At 39.3% G+C, this 19,209-nt stretch overlaps 2 protein-coding genes across 4 annotated transcripts in view; one reads left to right on the top strand and one right to left on the bottom strand.

Moving 5' to 3' along the window:
• Positions 1-7,339: 7,339 nt before the first annotated feature.
• On the top strand, positions 7,340-8,963 carry LOC101738895 (sporozoite surface protein 2). The gene has a single exon (XM_004929212.5). It carries the CDS (start codon positions 7,340-7,342, stop codon positions 8,480-8,482), a length of 1,143 nt encoding a protein of 380 aa, XP_004929269.1. The 3' UTR covers positions 8,483-8,963.
• Positions 8,956-19,209, bottom strand: part of LOC101739037 (sodium/hydrogen exchanger 9B2) — a 75,129-nt gene continuing 64,875 nt past the window's right edge. For all 3 annotated transcript variants that reach the window (XM_012692960.4, XM_062668192.1, XM_004929214.4), the window contains 8 exons: positions 18,400-18,631; positions 17,120-17,289; positions 16,275-16,489; positions 13,823-13,994; positions 12,541-12,695; positions 11,817-11,981; positions 10,989-11,193; positions 8,956-10,405 (listed from right to left, as the gene is read on the bottom strand). In XM_012692960.4, the coding sequence (XP_012548414.1) occupies positions 10,239-10,405; positions 10,989-11,193; positions 11,817-11,981; positions 12,541-12,695; positions 13,823-13,994; positions 16,275-16,489; positions 17,120-17,289; positions 18,400-18,631 (1,481 nt within the window). In that variant the 3' untranslated portion in view covers positions 8,956-10,238. The remainder of the gene's footprint in view (positions 10,406-10,988; positions 11,194-11,816; positions 11,982-12,540; positions 12,696-13,822; positions 13,995-16,274; positions 16,490-17,119; positions 17,290-18,399; positions 18,632-19,209) is intronic.

The raw sequence follows: 19,209 nt of genomic DNA, 5'->3' as shown, positions 1-19,209 counted from the left end.
AATAGCACCGGTGAAATAGCACCGCAGTACTTTTCGCTGGGTTGATGTCTATGCGCCATTTTCGGAACCACTGTCCTAGGGCTAGGGCTGCGCTCTGAAGCTTCTTCGCGATTAGGGACTTATTTCTACTAGAATAGTAAACAGTCGTGTCGTCGGCGAATAAAGCTAAATGGGTCGGCGGCGACCGGGGAAGATCGTTGACGAATAAGCTAAATAGGAGGGGTGAGAGGACAGAGCCTTGCGGGACTCCAGCTGTGAGAGGTCGTGGGGAGGAGCGGGTTCCCTCGACTCGATATCGAAAAGAGCGGTTCGACAAGAAGTCCCGTATGATGAGCACGAGACTATCCGGCACGCCCATGTTGAATAGTTTGAAAATCAAACCATTGTGCCAGACTTTGTCGAACGCTTTTGCGACGTCGAAGAAGAGAGCTCCCGTGTATAACGGTTTTGGTCGATTAAGCCCCACAAGAATGTGCTCCGTGAGGCGGTGCACCTGTTGAACGCATGAGTGATTTGTACGGAATCCGAATTGTTCATCGATAAGAATGCCCTTGGATGAGACGAAGTCTCTGAGGCGTTTGTAGAGCAGACGCTCATACAGTTTGCCTAGAGACATGAGGAGGCTAATCGGGCGGTAGCTCGTCGGATGATTTTTTGGTTTACCGGGTTTATGTATGCCGATAACGTCCGCTTCTTTCCACACCGCGGGAAAGATACAGTTCGCCATAGCGGCATTGAAAATAGATGCCAACATCACGATGAGTTGGACGGGTAGAAGTTTAATAACGCGGTTGGATATACCGTCAGAACCGGGAGCCTTGCGAGGACGTAGGTCTTTGATCAAGTCTTTAACTTCCATCGGGGTGACGGGTGGTAACGCATCAGAGGGTGGCAAGGAGGCTCTGCGTTCTACCTCACTGTCTACTAATTCTACATGAACAGGGTCCACGGATTGAGTGCTGGGCGTGCACTGGGTTTGCAATGTATCGGCCAGCAGCTCTGCTTTTTCGTCATCATCGAACGCCGCGAGTCGGCCTGAGGGGCCTACGAGGGGGGGCATACTTACTACCGTATCCGATTTGAGAGTACGAGCTAAGCGGTAGTAAGACCTTTGGGAGGGCGCGAGTCCTTCTAAGAAATCAGACCATCTGGCATCTCGGACTTCGGCGATGCGAGACTTTACGTCGCGTTGTAGGGCACGCATTCGAATACGATTTTCCGCGGTAGGATACCTGTCGTAGGCGCGCATCGAGGCGTTCTTAGCTCTAAGGAGTTCCCTAATATCGTCGGACAATTTGAAGCGGTGAAGGAGGTCCTCCGCTACAACTTGTTTCGATGACCTATCTAATGTCGAGGTGATGTGTGACGTTAAGATGTCTATGGCTTCAGCGGTATCCTGAGGAGACGGGATAGAGTCCGGGTTAAGCGGGAGCGATGGTGGATCAGATTCAGCCAGGCTGATGCCCAGCGTGTGCCAATCCACCACAGTCCTCGTGACGGGAACGGAATCGGGAGCGCGACCGAGCTTCATAACGACGGGACGGTGGTCTGAATCTAACTCTGAAACTACTTCGATCGAGTGTAAGCGCAGAGTTACGTTTTTTAATAACGCTATGTCGAGTATATCCGGGCGATGCGCGATATTTAGCGGGTAGTGAGTCGGGGTTAGCGGAGCGACGATATCGAAGGCGAGATCATCGACTAACGCGTCAAGCCGCCTGCCATTCGGGGTTGTGGTGTGTGAGTTCCACCTGATGTGTTTACAATTTAGGTCGCCCGCCAGAATGACAGAGCTCCCCATACCGAGCAGCGCCTCGATATCACTGCTTAGAACGGTCTTATCCGGTGGAAGATAAACGGACGCGATAACGATCGGCGCGTGTCCCGTCAGTGAGATTCGGCACACTGATGCTTCGATATTAGCGAGCGCGGGAGGATCGAGCGGGACGCAATGCAGGGCTCTTCTATAGTAAATGACGGTACCACCACCACGGGCAGAGAGCCTGTCGTTCCTGACCATGTTATAGTTCGCGATTTTAGGGTCACGGCGCGCGGGCTTAAGTAGGGTCTCCTGCACTAAAAAGATATCAATTTGGTGGTCACGCAAAAAGTCAGAAACCTGATCACGTTGATTTGCGAGACCGTAAGCGTTAAAAAATCCTATCGTTACGGATAGGGGCTTTATTCTACTTATATACGCCATTGATTACCGGCGGAGTGAGGGGAGGACGTACGTATTTAATGACGCGTATACGTCGGCGTATTCCTGCACAACGGCGATAAAGTGTTGTGCAGTGGAGGCAGCGCGAATGGCGTCGCCCAAAGCGTTAACGCGCTCAAAGTTGATCGACTGAAAGAAGTCGATCGCTAAAGCGAGATTGTCGGACGCGGTCGGAGGGCAGGTCGCGGGAGAGGGACGAGTTGCGGGGGCGGGACGAATCGCGGAGGAGGGAGTTGTAGCCGTGTTCGTGTACGGCAGCGGTTTTGCCCAGGCCGAGACACTGGGCACCGCCGCCGGAACGAACGCTGGCTTAGCCTGCGACGCAGAGGGTGCCGAGGCTTTGATGTCTGGGCCGGAAGCTCGGAGGCGGTTTTGGCGGGCGACGCGGCGATTTATTTTAGGGGCTCGGGGGCAACCACGGTAATTCGCGGGGTGACCCTGTGTTCGACACAGGACGCAGCTAGGCGGTTCCGTCGCGGTTTTTTGGTCGCGAGCGCAGAGGGCCGTGGCGTGATCGCCCAAACACTTAACACATCGGGGGCGCGCGTGACAGTTACGGGAAGAGTGCCCGTACAATTGACAGTTATGGCACTGGCTAGGAGTGCCTTTTTTATGGGGGGCTTCGACAGCGATACCAGAGAGCCTACAGACGGTCTGTGTGTTAAAGATTTTCTTACCCTCGGGGGTAGGCTGGAGAGCGACTAGAACCATATTATATGGCTCCCTACCGCGACCGGTGTGCATACGGTGCACAGAATTCACTGGTAGGCCTTGTTCTAACAGGTCGGCTTTTACGAGCTCTACATCTAACTCTTTAGGGATTCCGCGTATTACAACGCGGAGTTCGCGCTCCTCCTGGAGCGTATACGTATGGAAACTTATACGCTCCTTACGGAGGTAAGAAGAGAGGGCCCTATGGTCGTCGGGTGTTTGAACCTTAATTTGAATGCCGTTCGCGAGGTTACGGGCATTCGTGAAATTTATATTTTTGGCCTTAAGGGCCAGGCAAACTCGATCCCAAGCTGCCTTCTCCTGAAGGATAACCGGGGGAGGGGTCTGGGTTTTATTTTGTGCCACCGGACGCGGCGACGGAGTGGCACGGGCTGGGGGCGCAACGGGAGTCTGAGGGCGGGGGCGCGACGCGTTCACGGCTTTGCTAATTTTAGCGGCCGCGGGAGCTCGAGACTCCGCGGCACGCTTCTTACCCTTCTGTACCAGGGTGAATCCATCCGTCGATGAGGCGGGGGCGAGGTCGACCTCCATGTCCGAGTCAGAGTCGGAGCACGAGGAGGCGGGTGCAGGCGACCTACGAGCAAGTGTAGGTGTTTTAGAGGGCGCGACGGAGGCCGCGGATGATCGCTCAGCTGAAACGATGGTCACGGCGGACGACGCAGCAGCTTTTCTCGCCAGTATAGGCGACACGGGAGCGGCAGGCACGACAGAGGCTGCGGTGCTCAATGCAGAAGCTCTGCACGCAGGTACAGGCGACGCAGGAGCAGCGAGCGCGGCGGAGTCCTCGAGAGGGCTCGCAGTGTGATTGGCCTTGAAGGCCAAAAACTCCGAGGCGAGCTGTGGGTGGCGAAGTCGGAGGAATTCCGCGAATACAGCGTCCATGATCGCTGAGTACCCAGGTGGGGCGGCCCCGGGTCTTGAAAACACTCGCCTTGCGGCGAGGCCCCAACTACTCGGACCTGAGCGGTTCTATTGAACACAGGTGGCAATGCGGCGCGATTACTACAGGACAAAGAAAAAGCACAACAAAACAGAAATTACGAAAAGAAACAAAACAAATAAATACTTGCAGGAAACCACTTTGTCGGCAGATGTACCACGAACACAGAAACAACAAAAGGAAACAAAACAAATAAAAACTTCCAGAAAGAGCACTTAGTCGGCAGATGTACCACAAACACAGGCCGCGCGAACAATGGCCGGGCTAACAAAAGCCGGGCGAACAAAGACCGGGCGATCGAGTGGACGATGAGCACGTCCGCACGTGACGGGTGCCTCTATCGGAATGACAGTAGACTAATTTAACGTTGAAATACCTGAAAAAAAATATATTTTAACGAATCTAGCTGTAGGATTGAAATGATTTTAATAGACCTAGAAATAATTTTTTTTTGCGCATCGAATATGGTTATTGCCTATGATATGTATAAAGTATGTATAAAGCAGTTATTGTCGCTTAGTTTCGTTTGCCTTTCAAGCGTCGATATACATGTGAAATATGTTACCCACAGAAAATATTATTTCTGTGATGTTACCGTTGTGTAGCATTGCGTTAAATTGTCCCTTAATTCTTTTTAATCATAAAACAATAGATGGCTGACCGGAATGAAACCATTTCAATCTGAACAAACAGCACGAAATGGTACAATACCGATAAATACTATTTATATCATGATTATTTTTATGCAATTACGAAAATGGAAATTCCCACGGTGATTTTTAATATTTTTAAGAAGATAATTGTTTGAGATGCGAGGCTTTTGAAGTCTTCTTTTTGTGGAGCCGAGTTCATAGCCCTTTAGGTATAAAGTGGTTACAGAAGTATATAGACATCTGTCTAACTATCTACGTAAATGCTACTCGCCGAGTAAGGGCTCGACGAGTAAATTAACCCACAGACACAGCCCACTGAATTTTTTGCCGGATCTGCTCAGTGGGTCGCGTTTCCGATCCGGTGGTAGATTCTGCGAAGCAGGGCTCTTGCTAGGATTCGTGTTAGCAACATCGTCAGGTTTGAGCCCCGTGAGCTCACCTCACTAGTTAAGGTTACGCTGAAAAGCCTCTCAAGGCTATCAGCATAGGTAGGAAAAAAAAGGAAGACTATCCGACCCTTCAAATCGGAATGCACAGCTTCTTCATGCCCTTAGGCAAAGCGGGTGTACCTACTTCTGCGGGCTTATAATACGCTCTATCACCACGAATTACGTAAAAATATGCTTTAGCCACCAGTCAAAACGTAAATTTATAAATTTTGCGGGTCGTCATGACGCACAAAGCTATTCTCTCATTGTGTAAGTTATTCGTGCTAGGCAGATGTTGGTGGTCTATCTGCGGGATTTGAACCCTGATATTTGAAATATAAGCGTTTGATCTGCTTTTAGCGTAAATGCTAGTTTTCTAAATCTTAGGAAATAACTGATTTGATAAAGGATGAATCTAACCCAGTTCAGCTGTCTTGAAGTGTCTCAGAACTGATTTTACTCTCATTTCCTGTAGCACCCATGTAAGCCGAAAATCGTCGTGGCCTAAAGGATAAGACGTTCGGTGATTCGTGCTCGAATCCCGCTGGCAAGTTCAATATTTTCTAATGAAATAAGTACTGAACTAATGTTCACGATTGACTTCCACGGTGAAGGAATAACATCGTGTAGTAAAAATCAAATCCGCAAAGTTATAATTTGCGTAATTACTGGTGGTAAGACCTCTTGTGAGTACACACGGGTAGGTACCACCAACCTGGACTATTTCTGTCGTGAAGCAGTAATGCGTTTCGGTTTGAAAGGTGGGGCAGCCGCTGTAGCTATACTGAGACCCTAGAACTCATATCTCAAGGTGGGTGGCGGCATTTTACGTTGTAGATGTCTATGGGCTTCAGTAACCATTTAACACCAAGTGGGCCGTGAGCTCGTACCCCCAACTAAGCAATGAAAAAAAACATAATTAATGTATCCATGAACTATGGCGGTTTAACCAGGTTCATTTACCAAGTGTATATAAATATTTTACTGATATCTAATCTTTAAGCCTAGGGAGTGATGTTTGCTCAGCCGTAAACTCCAAATCAATTTACAATGGACTGCCTTCATAAGTCCCTTGTGTGTATATGCTTATCTGCCTTCTATATAAAATCTGTAGCTTGCCATTTTTTTAGTTATAAAATTTAATAGTAAAATAAACTTTGGTTAAAGTTTATTTTTACTATCGTATAAAAAACGAAATGAATAATTTTGTATTTCAAAAATATAAACGAACGGAAAACAAGTCAAAATAATATCATAATTTTTTTTCACTGGTGGTAGGACCTCTTGGGAGTCGGTGCGAGTAGGTACCACCGCCCTGCCTATTTCTGCCGTGAAGCAGTAATGCGTTTCGGTCTGAAGGGTAGGGCAGCCGTTGTAACTATACTGAGATCTTAGAACTTATATCTCAAGGTGGGTGGCGCATTTACGTTGTAGATATCTATGGGATCCAGTAACCACTTAACACCAGGTGGGCTGTGAGTTCGTCCATCCATCTAAGCAATAAAAAAAAATATATAATAATAATAAATAAAGTTTTATAACCTAATGGTGTACTTGTTGAAAAATCACAACAAACGGAGAATAACAAAATTAAGCAGCATTAAAATATAAAGCGCAAGAAAATACAGTAACTTCTTTTTCTCAATAGTGTCACTCTGACAGAGTAGTTGTGATCGTCATGTAATGTTTTTTTTAATTTTTTTTTTATTGCTTAGCTGGGTGGACGAGCTCACAGCTCACCTGGTGTTAAGTGGTTACTGGAGCCCATAGACATCTACAACGTAAATGCGCCACCCACCTTGAGACATAAGTTCTAAGTTAGTTAGTTACAACGGCTGCCCCACCCTTCAAACCGAAACGCATTACTGCTTCACGGCAGAAATAAGCAGGGTGGTGGTACCTACCCTCGCGGACTCTCAACAGGTCCTACCACCAGTAATGTTGGAGGGGATGACTTGACACGTCTCACGATGTTCCACACCATCTCTTCCTGCTCAAGGTCATTCTACTCCGGTGTAACGTAATTATTTTAAATGTTAATATTCAAAACAGTACAAAAATATTGATAATTTATAAACAATGATACAAAATTGATCAATGATACAAAAAAGAAATTAATATAACGTTATTTAATTATTATTTTTAAATGAAATTAAAAATTAAATCCATTATTTCAAGGTTATTTTATATTTTACTTCTAGATTTATCATCTTGTAACGTTCGTTTATATTCAAGTATCGTCTTAAAGATAGCAAAGTTCCAAAGTTTATCGTATATACGCGCAAACTGCCGCAAACCATATTATTTACTTAACGTTTAATATAAATACCGTAAGAGCTACGAATTGAATTTAGTCATAATCAAGATGAAGTTTAAACCGTTTGTGTTGTTAGTTGTTTTCGTGATAACTGGTGGAAGTTGTATTAATGAAAATGTCGATGGCCGCAGCGTGGACACTGATTTGCTGGAACTACCAGTCAATAGTGCTTTAAAGACAACACTGCCGGAGAAAGGAGATGTTACTGAAGGCCCTACAGTACTTGTACTGATGACGAAGTTGTTAAAAAGTTCTACATTCAAGGACGAAGTTGCCAACGATTTTTCTTCACGTCATTACCACAGAAGCACAGCAGGCGATGCTCCTAAAAGAACCGTCAGGCAAGCACTCCCGGGATATTTTCCTAGTAATCCTTTTTCAACTCGAGTTCCTCTCTATCCGACGATTGGTAATATAAGGAATCCACAAGGAGGTCAATCACCTTATGGTCCGACATATCAATCAACAAATTATACTTATCCTTATAATTATTCTGGAAATCAACATAATAACTATTATAATCCAGCACAAGGACCACACAATCCATTGTATAAGCCTGGAAATGGAAATTTAGGTGTTTTCAATTCGTCAAATTATGATAATCGGCCTAATAATGCTGGATTTTACCCTAAACCTCCGTATTCCGGAACCTATAACTATAATACGTCGCTTAACCACAGTCCTAGGCCATATTATTCCAACAGTACGAACCGCCCTCATTCAATCCATCCTAATTATCCTACCCCAAATTATAATCCTTCTTGGTCTACTAATAAACAAAACATTACGAATTATAACTATCCTAGCACAACACCAACTTATTATAAACCAGCGCAAGGACCTTATAATCCCTATTATAAACAAGGAAATTCTGGCAATACGAATTTAACAAATTACGGACTTTGGCCACAAAATAATGGGCAAAATCCTACAAATGGGTTCACTGGGAATATCCAAAATATTCCATACAACCCTAATCAACAACCTTGGAATTTTAACAGCACATTTCCAACTAACTCCCCTCAACAGTATCAATATCCGGGTCAGAATGGGCCAAACACGTTTAGGCTAGCCAATTCATATTACCCTAGCGTTCCCAATCAGCCTCCATATAATGGTAATGTGGAACAGAACCATTTCTATTATCCAGGAAATAGGAACACTACATGGCACGATCCGACCAAATATTAATTATTAACAAATATATGTCTCGCGTGTGCTGTATATATGTTTACCAATTTTCAAATAAAATCAATTTAGTCTACAAAATACACACAATGTTTTATGTACTCGTCTAAAGCAAAATACTTTTCGAATAGCACATGATGATAGATATACATACATATGTGTAATTTTTTTACTTCTTTCCTACTTTAACTTTTAGAAATTTAGCTTTTCGCTGTCCGCGTAAAAACATTTACTTAAACAATCTCTTATTTAATGTAAATTTGGATGAAGTCGATTATCTTCTGTTTTCATAAATCGCATTTATGTGTTTATAAATATATTATCGAAATGTGTACGAATATACTTTTAGTAATCATAAAATTTACTGTGTCAGTAAATACTTTAATATCATAATAGTTGTAGTAGACAAACTAGAAATAAGTATGGACAAATACTAAATTTGTTTAAGGATATGCATTATAAGAAATAAAATATACTTTCATCATCTCTTAGTTTTATTGCTGTTCAAATATACATTCTGAATTAGCCTTAAATAATTAGGTAATTAGGATTACGACAATTTCTTAAATCTTGCCATTAATTAACTTTAATTAGACACATTACTTTCTTACATACGAGTAAATTTGAAATTATGTTGGTCCCAAAATATATCACTGGTTAAAGCTTAATTCATTACTTACTAGAAAATATTTGATTAATGAAAAAAATAATGTAATATAAGGCCACAGATTAAATTTGTTTTTACTTTGAATTGAATACAAATATTTCATATAAGCTAAGCCTAGGAATGTCTATACAAAACATAATATACAGATTAAGTACGTGAATGAATATTAGCACTGAGCAACGACTGTGACAAATCAATTATTAATGTTTTTACCAGAAAATCGTACGAAAGCTTATAAACTTACTAACAACTAAATTACATAAGTACAGTATAAATAAGAATACTGATCGAAGCTAAATTCTATGTATAAATTATAATACTTTCAATTATTATCTCCTATTAATTGAATATATCTCCTATTTAGTTTTCTATTATATATAAGTAATTAACGTCCAATAAGCCAAACTGAAGACGTGGTCTCACAAAAGCCATTAAGTATACATTTATCACAAGGAGTACAAAAAATAGATTTTTTATAACCTTTTATCAATGTGTTTATGTTTAGTTAAAGTAAGTAAACGTGACGTGATGTTTGAAATCTAATGAATTTTGTTTGCTATTTCTTGTCAATGGCTACGTTAACCTTATACTTGTAGTTCCCCGCACATTATCGTAATAAACGGACTTCACAAAATTCTGTTGTAATTTTTGAATTAATTAGGCTAGATTTTGAAAATCATAAGGGTTTGTTTATGCCCCAACGCGATTGTAATTTCGGTTTGATCTTTGAAGAATTATTTACAATTTCTAAGTTACTTTATTCATTCTACCATAATATGACCATCGGAGCCAAAAAGTCAGTTGCTTACGTACTTTAGAAAATTATTTTTTTTATCCGAATTTTATTTTTTAATTTTTTTATTGCCTTTGTTGGCAGACGAGCATACGGCCCACCTGATGGTGTGGTTACCGTCGCCCATTGGCTTCAGCAATACCAGAGGCAGAGCCAAGCCGCTGCCTACCGCGAATAAAAACAAATGTTTTTTTTAAATGTACGCTTAGATGTCCACAACACAGAATCAACGGCAGACTGCAGTACACAAATTGAAGTGACGGATATCTGACTTTTTGCTTCTAATATCGGGAAGTAGTTTACGGGCGATGGACCGGCTGCACCGTAATGGTAGGTGGTACGAAGGGCGATGGAGCCGCGGCTTCTGACGATTGTTGTAGGTCCGCTTCCGCGTCTCGTTCCGCGGTCTCCTCCTCGTCTATGATCGATATGTCGCGAATAGACGGACGGTGGGATCGACGCCATCCTGAATCCGTACAAACTCATTTAATGAAATGTTCATAATATTATGCCTAACAATAAATCATGTGTTTCTACGAAAATCATTTTAATTTGTTAAAATGTTTAATTTGTTGTTTTGTTGATCTTAAGTTTGTAAGTATTGGAGTCTATAGATATAACAACGTGATTATTGTTGCCAATATTCAAACATGAAGTCGAAGTTTAACCATTCTATAACAGCTGTTCCATTCTCCAAAGAGAAATGCATGATTCACGGCAGAAATACACGAGATGTAGTTTACTATTATGCTATGTAACTTACTAAAGTTACTTTAAATCAACTTAAAGCGACTTTCTTACGTAGGTATTGGCTTTTATAAAGCTTTCAGAATGTATTCAAAACCAGCTATGTCTTTACCTCAATCAAAAATGATATTAATGACAAATGAAGAGTAATTTGTAAAGTTATATTTTTGTAAAGTACCATGATAAAGCAAAACTATAAGCTAAACACACTTATATGAATAATCGTTGTTTATATTATTATACTTTTACTTAAGTGTGATATTTTATTTCATAGTTTTCAACATGAATTTCACAAGAATTACCTTCCAAGACAGGTGGCTTTGATGTTCTAGAGAGCAATTTGGGTCCAGCCAGTGTTATGACGATGGCTCCAATAGGGGCAGTGATGATGATCGACATGATGCAGACAGTGATGACTGTTTCTGCATACTCCATAAGCACAGGGTCGGGTCCCTCTACTCCCGCCATTTTCCTTATCTCGTCTAACGCAACTGGAGCTAATGCAGCCTATGAAATTTCAAGTCAATTAAAATAATATAGTTATTATTAAAACTATTTCATAAATAGGGTGTAGTAATATATTTGTTTTATTTACTTCATAGATGGCTATATAGATGGCTCTTAGGATTTAGATGTTGAGTTTCTTTTTTTTTCCTACCTAATTGTTGGTAGTCTAAGGTGCTATTCCAAATACGCGCGGTGTTACTGGTAGGTGAGCTCACAGGGTTCACACTCGGAGGATTTTCTAACACTAGCCCGAGCAAGAGCTGTACTTCGCTGAATCTACCACCGGATCGGAATCGCGACTCACTGACAAGATTCGACGATAAACTCCGTAGGTTGAAAGGGTCCATGAATATTTTAGCTTGAATGCTGCATGCAGCTTATATCAAGAAATGGGGTTGAAGACAAGATAGACACAGATTAAGCTAAACTCTTCAAATATTATACTTCAACTCATCTTTTAAGTATTTATCAAAAATAAGCAGAAGGCTAAATTACGGTTGCTGTATTAGGTAGACGACCAAACTACGGTTGCTGTATGTTTGACAGATAAACGATTAGAACGTCATCGTTGGAGATTTTGTAGATAATATTCGGGTTTTGATTTTAGAATTGTTGTTGCTTACTTGTACTGTAGCCTTAGCCATCCACGACAGACCGACGAATATCTTTTCCTTCATATTAAGGTTACTGCGGATGGCAGAGACACTGGTCACCATCGCTCGCAGCACAACGCATGTGGCAAGTATACAGCTTCCCACTAAAACTAGATGAGGCTCCAGATCTGCTATCTTGAAATTAAAAAAAATTGCAACATAAATTTTCTATAAATATACATTGATCGTTAGTCTATTGTTTTAACATCATCATCATTCTCCTGCCATTTTCCTAGTCACCTGGAGTGGGCGCAACATGTATTCTCCTTCCATACTCCTCTATCATATACTATTTCTTCGCTCACTCCCCTCCTACCCATGTCGTCTTTCACACAATCCATCCATTTTTTCTTAGGTCTACCTCTTCCTCTATATCCTTCCACATTCATAGTTAACACTCTCTTATCAACTTCATTTTCATTTCGTCTCATCACATGTCCATACCATCCCAAACGTGCACTTCTCAACTTCTCTGTCACAAGTGCCACTTTCAGACTTCCTCTAACATATTCATTCCGTATTCTACCTATTCTCGTTACTCCACACATCTATCGCAATATTCGCATCTCTGTTGCATGCAATCGCCTTTCATTCGCCATTTTAATGGTCCAACAAGCTGATCCATACAAGACGGTAGACCTTATTAAGGTTTGTTTTAACATAATAGATATTATTTGTGAATAATATTACGTACAACAACTTGTGCTCCGGTGACAGCGAAAAGCATAGGTTCAAAGAACATCCAGAATATCTCGAAAGCCGTCGCGACAGGATTGTCTTCAAGCTCCCAGCCGAGTTCCACCCAGTTTTTACATGCGATGAATGCGAAAGCAATTACGGCAAGAGGACCTACATACATAAACAAATTAATGACTTACTTAATTATTCCTGTAATTTTAAATCATAAGTTTTAAATACTTTGGATAATGAACTTGTAGGGTGAAATCTGAAAAGAGATTTGAAAAAAATATTCTCTAATTTATTATATATACAAATTTCCTACTAACGTCCATATTCTGGAACATACGCACACGATAAACGAAGTCGTTCGTAATTGCTAAAATGTTTGAGAAAATTCTTATGTGTATTTATGAAACCATAATTCCGTCACTTCACCCACATAACATTATCTCAATGTTGTTTTTTTATTGCCACTGTAACTAGACGAGGATCATGAATACCACTTGATTGTGTATTTACCGTCGCTTATAGATGTCAGTAATGCAAGGGGCACAGCCAAGCTACTGACTGTAACTAAGTACTCTCTGCAATCCTCGATTGAAGAATAGCATGTATATTAACTCGGACAACACCGTGGAGAGATGCATTATATTTCAAAGCTATATAGGTTATTCTTGGCAAAAAAGTTCTCTGGAAATGTACTGTAAAATAACGCTGTGGTTCTAGGTAGCTTGAATGAAATCTCCGGTGGCAGGCGGTATTATGGTAAAAACGGGATGACAGAAACGTGTCAAACAATGTTTTAGAGTACTCTCCATGGATAAGTACGGTACTAAACATAGAGAAAACCAGGTAAACCCAGAGGTTCCAAGCGATCCGTAAGAATAAGAAATTCGAAAATCTCAACGGCCCTCTTCTGTACGGAGTCAAATGAAAGGGTCCTTCTTTGCCGTGAACGTGTATACTTGTATCTTTAACAGATTGAATTGAATCAAATTCAATTCACCCCATAGGAAGACCCGCTCCAAAGACCTGTCCACTTCAGATTTTTTATCGTCTCTCCTACATCACGTTCCGAGACAGATTGAAGACAGAAAACACTTGATTTTCGAGCTATTTATTGCCTTTACAACTGACTTTAAATTTTATGATGCTGGTGATATAGTCGATTAGTGATTGGGTATTTCAACTAGTTTTTGTGTGTTTCCAGGCAAGTAACAGACGGCAAAAGTTTTGGGGTAGAGGATTGTAGAGCATTTGTAAAAAAGATGTGTAGGCTTTTGTGAAATACTAACCAGCACCTCCCCAGCCGATCTCTTCAGAGCCCAAAACAGACATGAGGCCTCCAGCGAGAAGAAGTAAAACACGTATTGGTACCAAGAAAGCATCGTTGCGTTCCGGGATGTACTTCACCATATATCCGGCCAAGACTCCAAAGGCGATCCCACCGAATACACTAAGTGGACCCTGTCAAAAAAGATAATCAACTAGTTAAAAAAAAATCAAATTTTTAATGTACTTTGCCTTTGATATTCAAATTTTAATATAATTTAAAACGTTGATTTGTGGATTAAATTACATCTTCTAATCTTAATTGAGAAATTTTAAGGCCTGAGTATTGTCGTGAATACATAATTGGTATAGTTTAGACGTATACAAAAATTCCAAATGTGAAACCGCTTTGGTGCCCAAATATCTAATTTATTCGTTTATCCCAGCTACAAATGTTCTACGTTACCTACATCATTTAACGTATGTAAGTAAAATTATTGCATAGCCATGAATGACCTAATCTCATAACTTTAAATGTTTAAATGCTATTTTGTTGAGTTTGATCAATGTAAAGTTCAAGAATTCGACAAACAGTAGAGAGATTTTGTGTTTTAGTTTGAGTTTTACATTTAATCAATATTTTCGGCTTTCTTTTGTTGTCATAAATGTGCTTATCAAGTATTTCGTTTACAAAAAAGTTTCTGTTATTTAAACTTATAATTAAATAAACTCAGTTACGTGGTCTTAAATTGTTCACGGTATGTATGAGATTGAAGCATCATTATTGTTTTTATCATTATGCCATAAACTGGTTTTCTTGTCTTTATCCCATGCATTGCTAGATTTTCAATAAGTACGGTGATCCGTACAATTTATTGTATTTACCAAAAATGTTTTTACTGTGAATATTGACGATCATGTCTATCTTCAGGACAAGTAGTCCACAATTTTTTCATAATCTAGTCTTAATATACGAAAATATTTTCAAACAAAACCAATGTCACCTTTTCGGAAGTTTTTCGAACCATTGTTCAAATATTATAAATAACAATCAACTATTTCAACCGAGAAATTGTAAATTTGTTCATCGAAAATCTAGGACTTCGAGACAATATGTATTCATTGAAAACATTTTATATGCATAGAACTAAGATAAACATTTATTGAAAACTTAGCATGTTATATATTATTAAATTTTAATAAAGGTCAGTAGTAAGGTTAAAAAGATAAAAGGTTTCATTATTCATTCTGTTAATTAAAATAAACGAATTATTACGGTCAGGTCGTTGTAACATATCGTTGAATGTCAATATGACGAAACGAAACTCTAAGTTGACATATGAACACAGAATAGCGTTTGAGGAAATTGTAAAATTTATAAGACCGAGGCCACGCTTGAAAAGTATTTTTGATCACGATACTCTTTGTATTGGAAAATTATTGTCATTGTTATCTCAAAGAAATTCAAATGCTCTTAATATCTTAAATTTTTTCACACTTACGCATTTAGCAAAGCCTAAAATAGAAATTAAAAGAACTTAGGAATCTGTTCAGAAATAAATAAGTTAAAAACAGCGATGACAGAAAAAGTGAATAATAAAAATTGATAAAAAACTAAAACATACATTAAAAACAAAAAGAAAATTAGGGAATTCAAGCGCTTAGTAACAAAAAATTTAGAGCGCTACATAAGGCACCAGTGACCTACATACCTACAAAAGGTTATGAAATTATCGCTAGCGTGCGAACGAGATAACGAACTGATCTTGATCATTGAATTCATTGACATGACTCATTAAAACGTTTTTTTATCTAGGGTCTCAGTTATTAAATTCCTCGCCATTAAATAATATGCAAGGGAGAAAACTCTACTTAGAACTCGAAAATTACTATCGAATCGTACCATCGAAAATAGAAAATCTACTCGTCCTTAAGCTTTTGAAATAGAAAACGACGATGATAATGATATCTTCGATTCCTATAACGCTGTGCGGTGGCTAGGTCTGATATCTTTTTTTTTGTAATATTTCAAATTTTAATTGGTTCTAATATACTAAATAATATTACGACTACACGTCACTTTACACGACTACAATATACATAGCTTCTTAAAATTGCTTAGTTTGTGGGAAACTGTTGTTGCCTAATAGTCAATCGTATTCATATATTAAGCATATTATTTGAAATGTAAAAATATATTTTTTGCTAATGAAGATTAATATTATGATATTTCGGAAGAAATACCTAGTCACAAGAATAGTTATAGATATCCAGTAAAAGCTGTCGCCCATCTTTAATTGTAAAACTATATTGTTATGTGCAGCTTCCTAATTTCTTGTGCAGTTAACCGTATATCCACTTCAATTGAGATTTCACATAGGTACGGATATATCTCGTTATTTTTAACGAACTAATGAGCATTGATTACATTATGGTTCGGATTACGTAGTGTTGTAAACGTAAGATTTAATTTACCTGAATAATATTCATGGTCATCGACGAATTGGAGAACATAATCGATGATATGATGCCGAATACTGCAACACTGGCTGCGTCATCGACTCCGGACACTGCCAGCACCAGTGTTGGGATGCCTTTCGATACTCCGTAGCCCTTACCGCGCAGACGGAACAAACAGGGTACGATAACAGCAGGGGACACTGCCGCTACTATAGAGCCCAGAAGAAAAGCTGAAAATATTTTACATTCATTCAACGAGGATCAGAAAGTATTAGATTAGTTAAGATGAAATATTGAGCATAGCAATATATTTCGTATGGGAAACATTTAACAAGAAAGCTCTGTTAAGCGAAGTATAATTTCAATAGAAAAATGGCAATGACGCAACCGTTGTTTCTGGTGGTAGGAACTCTTGTGAGTCTGCACGGGTAGGTACCACCGCCCCGCCTATTTCTGCCGTGAAGCAGTAATGCGTTTCGGTTTGAAGGGTGGGGCAGCCGTTGTAACTATACTTGGGACCTTAGAACTTATATCTCAAGGTGGGTGGAGCATTTACGTTGTAGATGTCTATGGGCTCCAGTAACCACTTAAAACCAGGTGGGCTGCGAGCTCGTACACCCATCTAAGCAATAAAAAAAAACGTTTCGCATTAATTTTTTCCACAGAATTTAAAGTAGTTTAACAAATTTATCTGATTCGTCAATACAGCTAATAATGTGTGCTGTTCGATTGTAACTGAATTAATGTTATGAATACAAGTGACACAAACGTGTATAAGTTATTTCGTTATTTCATAGTTATGTTCTTATTCTTGTGATTTTTGTAAGATTTTTGCTTTATGTATTAAATATGTTACTCACCCCAAACCCAAGGTAGTCCCAGGAAGAAGTATGCCAGCACAGCACACAAAAGGAATTCAAAGGTCCACGGTATTAAGGCCAACTTGATTACGGTGAAGAAGTATTTCTTCATAGCCACGGGATCCAGGTCCATACCAGCACGAGTTAAAATGATTGTAAGCGCTATTTTTCTGCAAATTAAAAACAAAAAAAAAACGTGAAGATAATATATAAATGTTTTATCTATTTGAATGTATTAATTGTTTTAATGGACTGAATTTGTTGACTGCGAGTATAATCGACTTGCAACGGTTGCAGTTTTAAAGAATTTTGCTAAAGTCACAATACCTTGACATTTCATAATTTGATTATTAATCTTATTTCTTAATTCAACAATACGTTTATAATATTCATTACGGTTTAAAACCTTGGCGGTAATATATAATAGACTTATATGCTGTTATTTTTCGTTTTCTTTATTGCTTAGGTGGGTGGACAAACTCCCGGGCTATCTAGTGTCATCAGCAACGTAAATGCCACCCATCTTAAGACATGAGTTCTAAGTTTTATAGTACAACGGCTTAGCTGGTTCTTTTCTTACATACTGAGTCTATTCGGGACCATGGCGCTTGCAACGGTACAGATATATCGGTACTCGTAAAAATTGAATCCGTAGCTTATTAATATTTATAAAATTACTAGCGACCCGCCCTCGCTTCGCTTCGGGAACATTAAATTTTATTATTGATAGCTGAATCCTGCGGTTATTGTCATACCGCGGGTGACGCCGCGGGGCGAAGCTAGTCTAAAAAAGTATCCTAAGTTACTCCTTATATCATCAACTACCTATCAGTGAATGTCTCGTCAAAATCGGTCCAGCCGTTCCATAGATTAGCCGGAACAAACAGACTGACAGGCAGACAGACAAAAATAAAAAAATATATATTTTGGTATATGTACTGTGGTATACATACTTATGTATTTAGAAAAAAGTGGTTATTTTATTATTGTAAGCGGACACTCTAATTTTATTTATTTGTATAGATTAGGTTTCGTACATTGGCTCATTTAACATTTCAAATGAAACAGACTGCTTCACTTGACAAGGAAGGAAGCTCAATTATTCATCTTCATTATTGTATCGCTCCAATAAGAGAGCATTGACATAAGACACTAATTAATGCTGTTAATTATTTACCTTAGTAAATACTTTAAGTTTAATAAAGTTATAATTTAACGAAATAAAGGGCAAACGGGTTAGAAATAATGTTATTATTTTTATTAACAATATTTAGTATTACCTGATATAAGAAGCTACGTGTTGGTATGACTCGCCAAAGTTTACGAAGCCGATGTTTTTTAATAGTAATCCCACGAATAACATTCCTATTAGTGCGGGTAGAGTGGTCACTTTCATCATGACCCATCCACCGAAGTACGCGGCGATTGTGAGCACGGCAAGCGTGAAGAGTTGGCCGCCGGGGGCCGCCGTCTCGCCCATCACGATCCATATCGTTATCCAAACCATAATACCTTGAGACGAAATAAGAAATCTTTATAACAACCATTATTAGCTATAATTCTTTTCTAAATTGCATGTCATCTTAAAATATACTTAAGGACTAAATCAATTTCTGCTCGTTATGAAATAAATTCCTTCGTCGGACGTACGTATTTTCATGATATATTATATAACTTAGGAAAAGCAAGTAAATAAGCGAATAAACGTGGCTATGTTAAAACTCCACATTTTTTTTAATCCGATTAATTATATTGTTTGTTAATTTAATTCTTAGTTTATTATTGTTAGAACTTTGTAATCATATTAGATTAGTTAACCTTACATCGATATAGAACGAACTCTCAAAATTAAAAAAAATATTATTTAATTTTTCAATTCAGCTATAAAATTGTGCCTTTACTTTTGAAATTATCATTCATAAATAAGTAAGAATCAAGGTAATACATAAAGGTATTGTACATAAATTCGGTATATTTTAAGTCTCCACAACATAATTTGTGGCAGTTTTTGGGAAATACACAGACATCTCGAGATTAATCAAGAATGCCGATACTACTATGAGGAGAACAATAAAACTATGAGTGCTAGA

The sequence above is a fragment of the Bombyx mori genome, chromosome 4, assembly GCF_030269925.1.
Source record: "Bombyx mori chromosome 4, ASM3026992v2".
Lineage (NCBI taxonomy): Eukaryota > Metazoa > Arthropoda > Insecta > Lepidoptera > Bombycidae > Bombyx > Bombyx mori.
The sequence above is the reverse complement of the archived record's forward strand: the minus strand, read 5'-3'. Positions and strand labels throughout refer to the sequence as shown.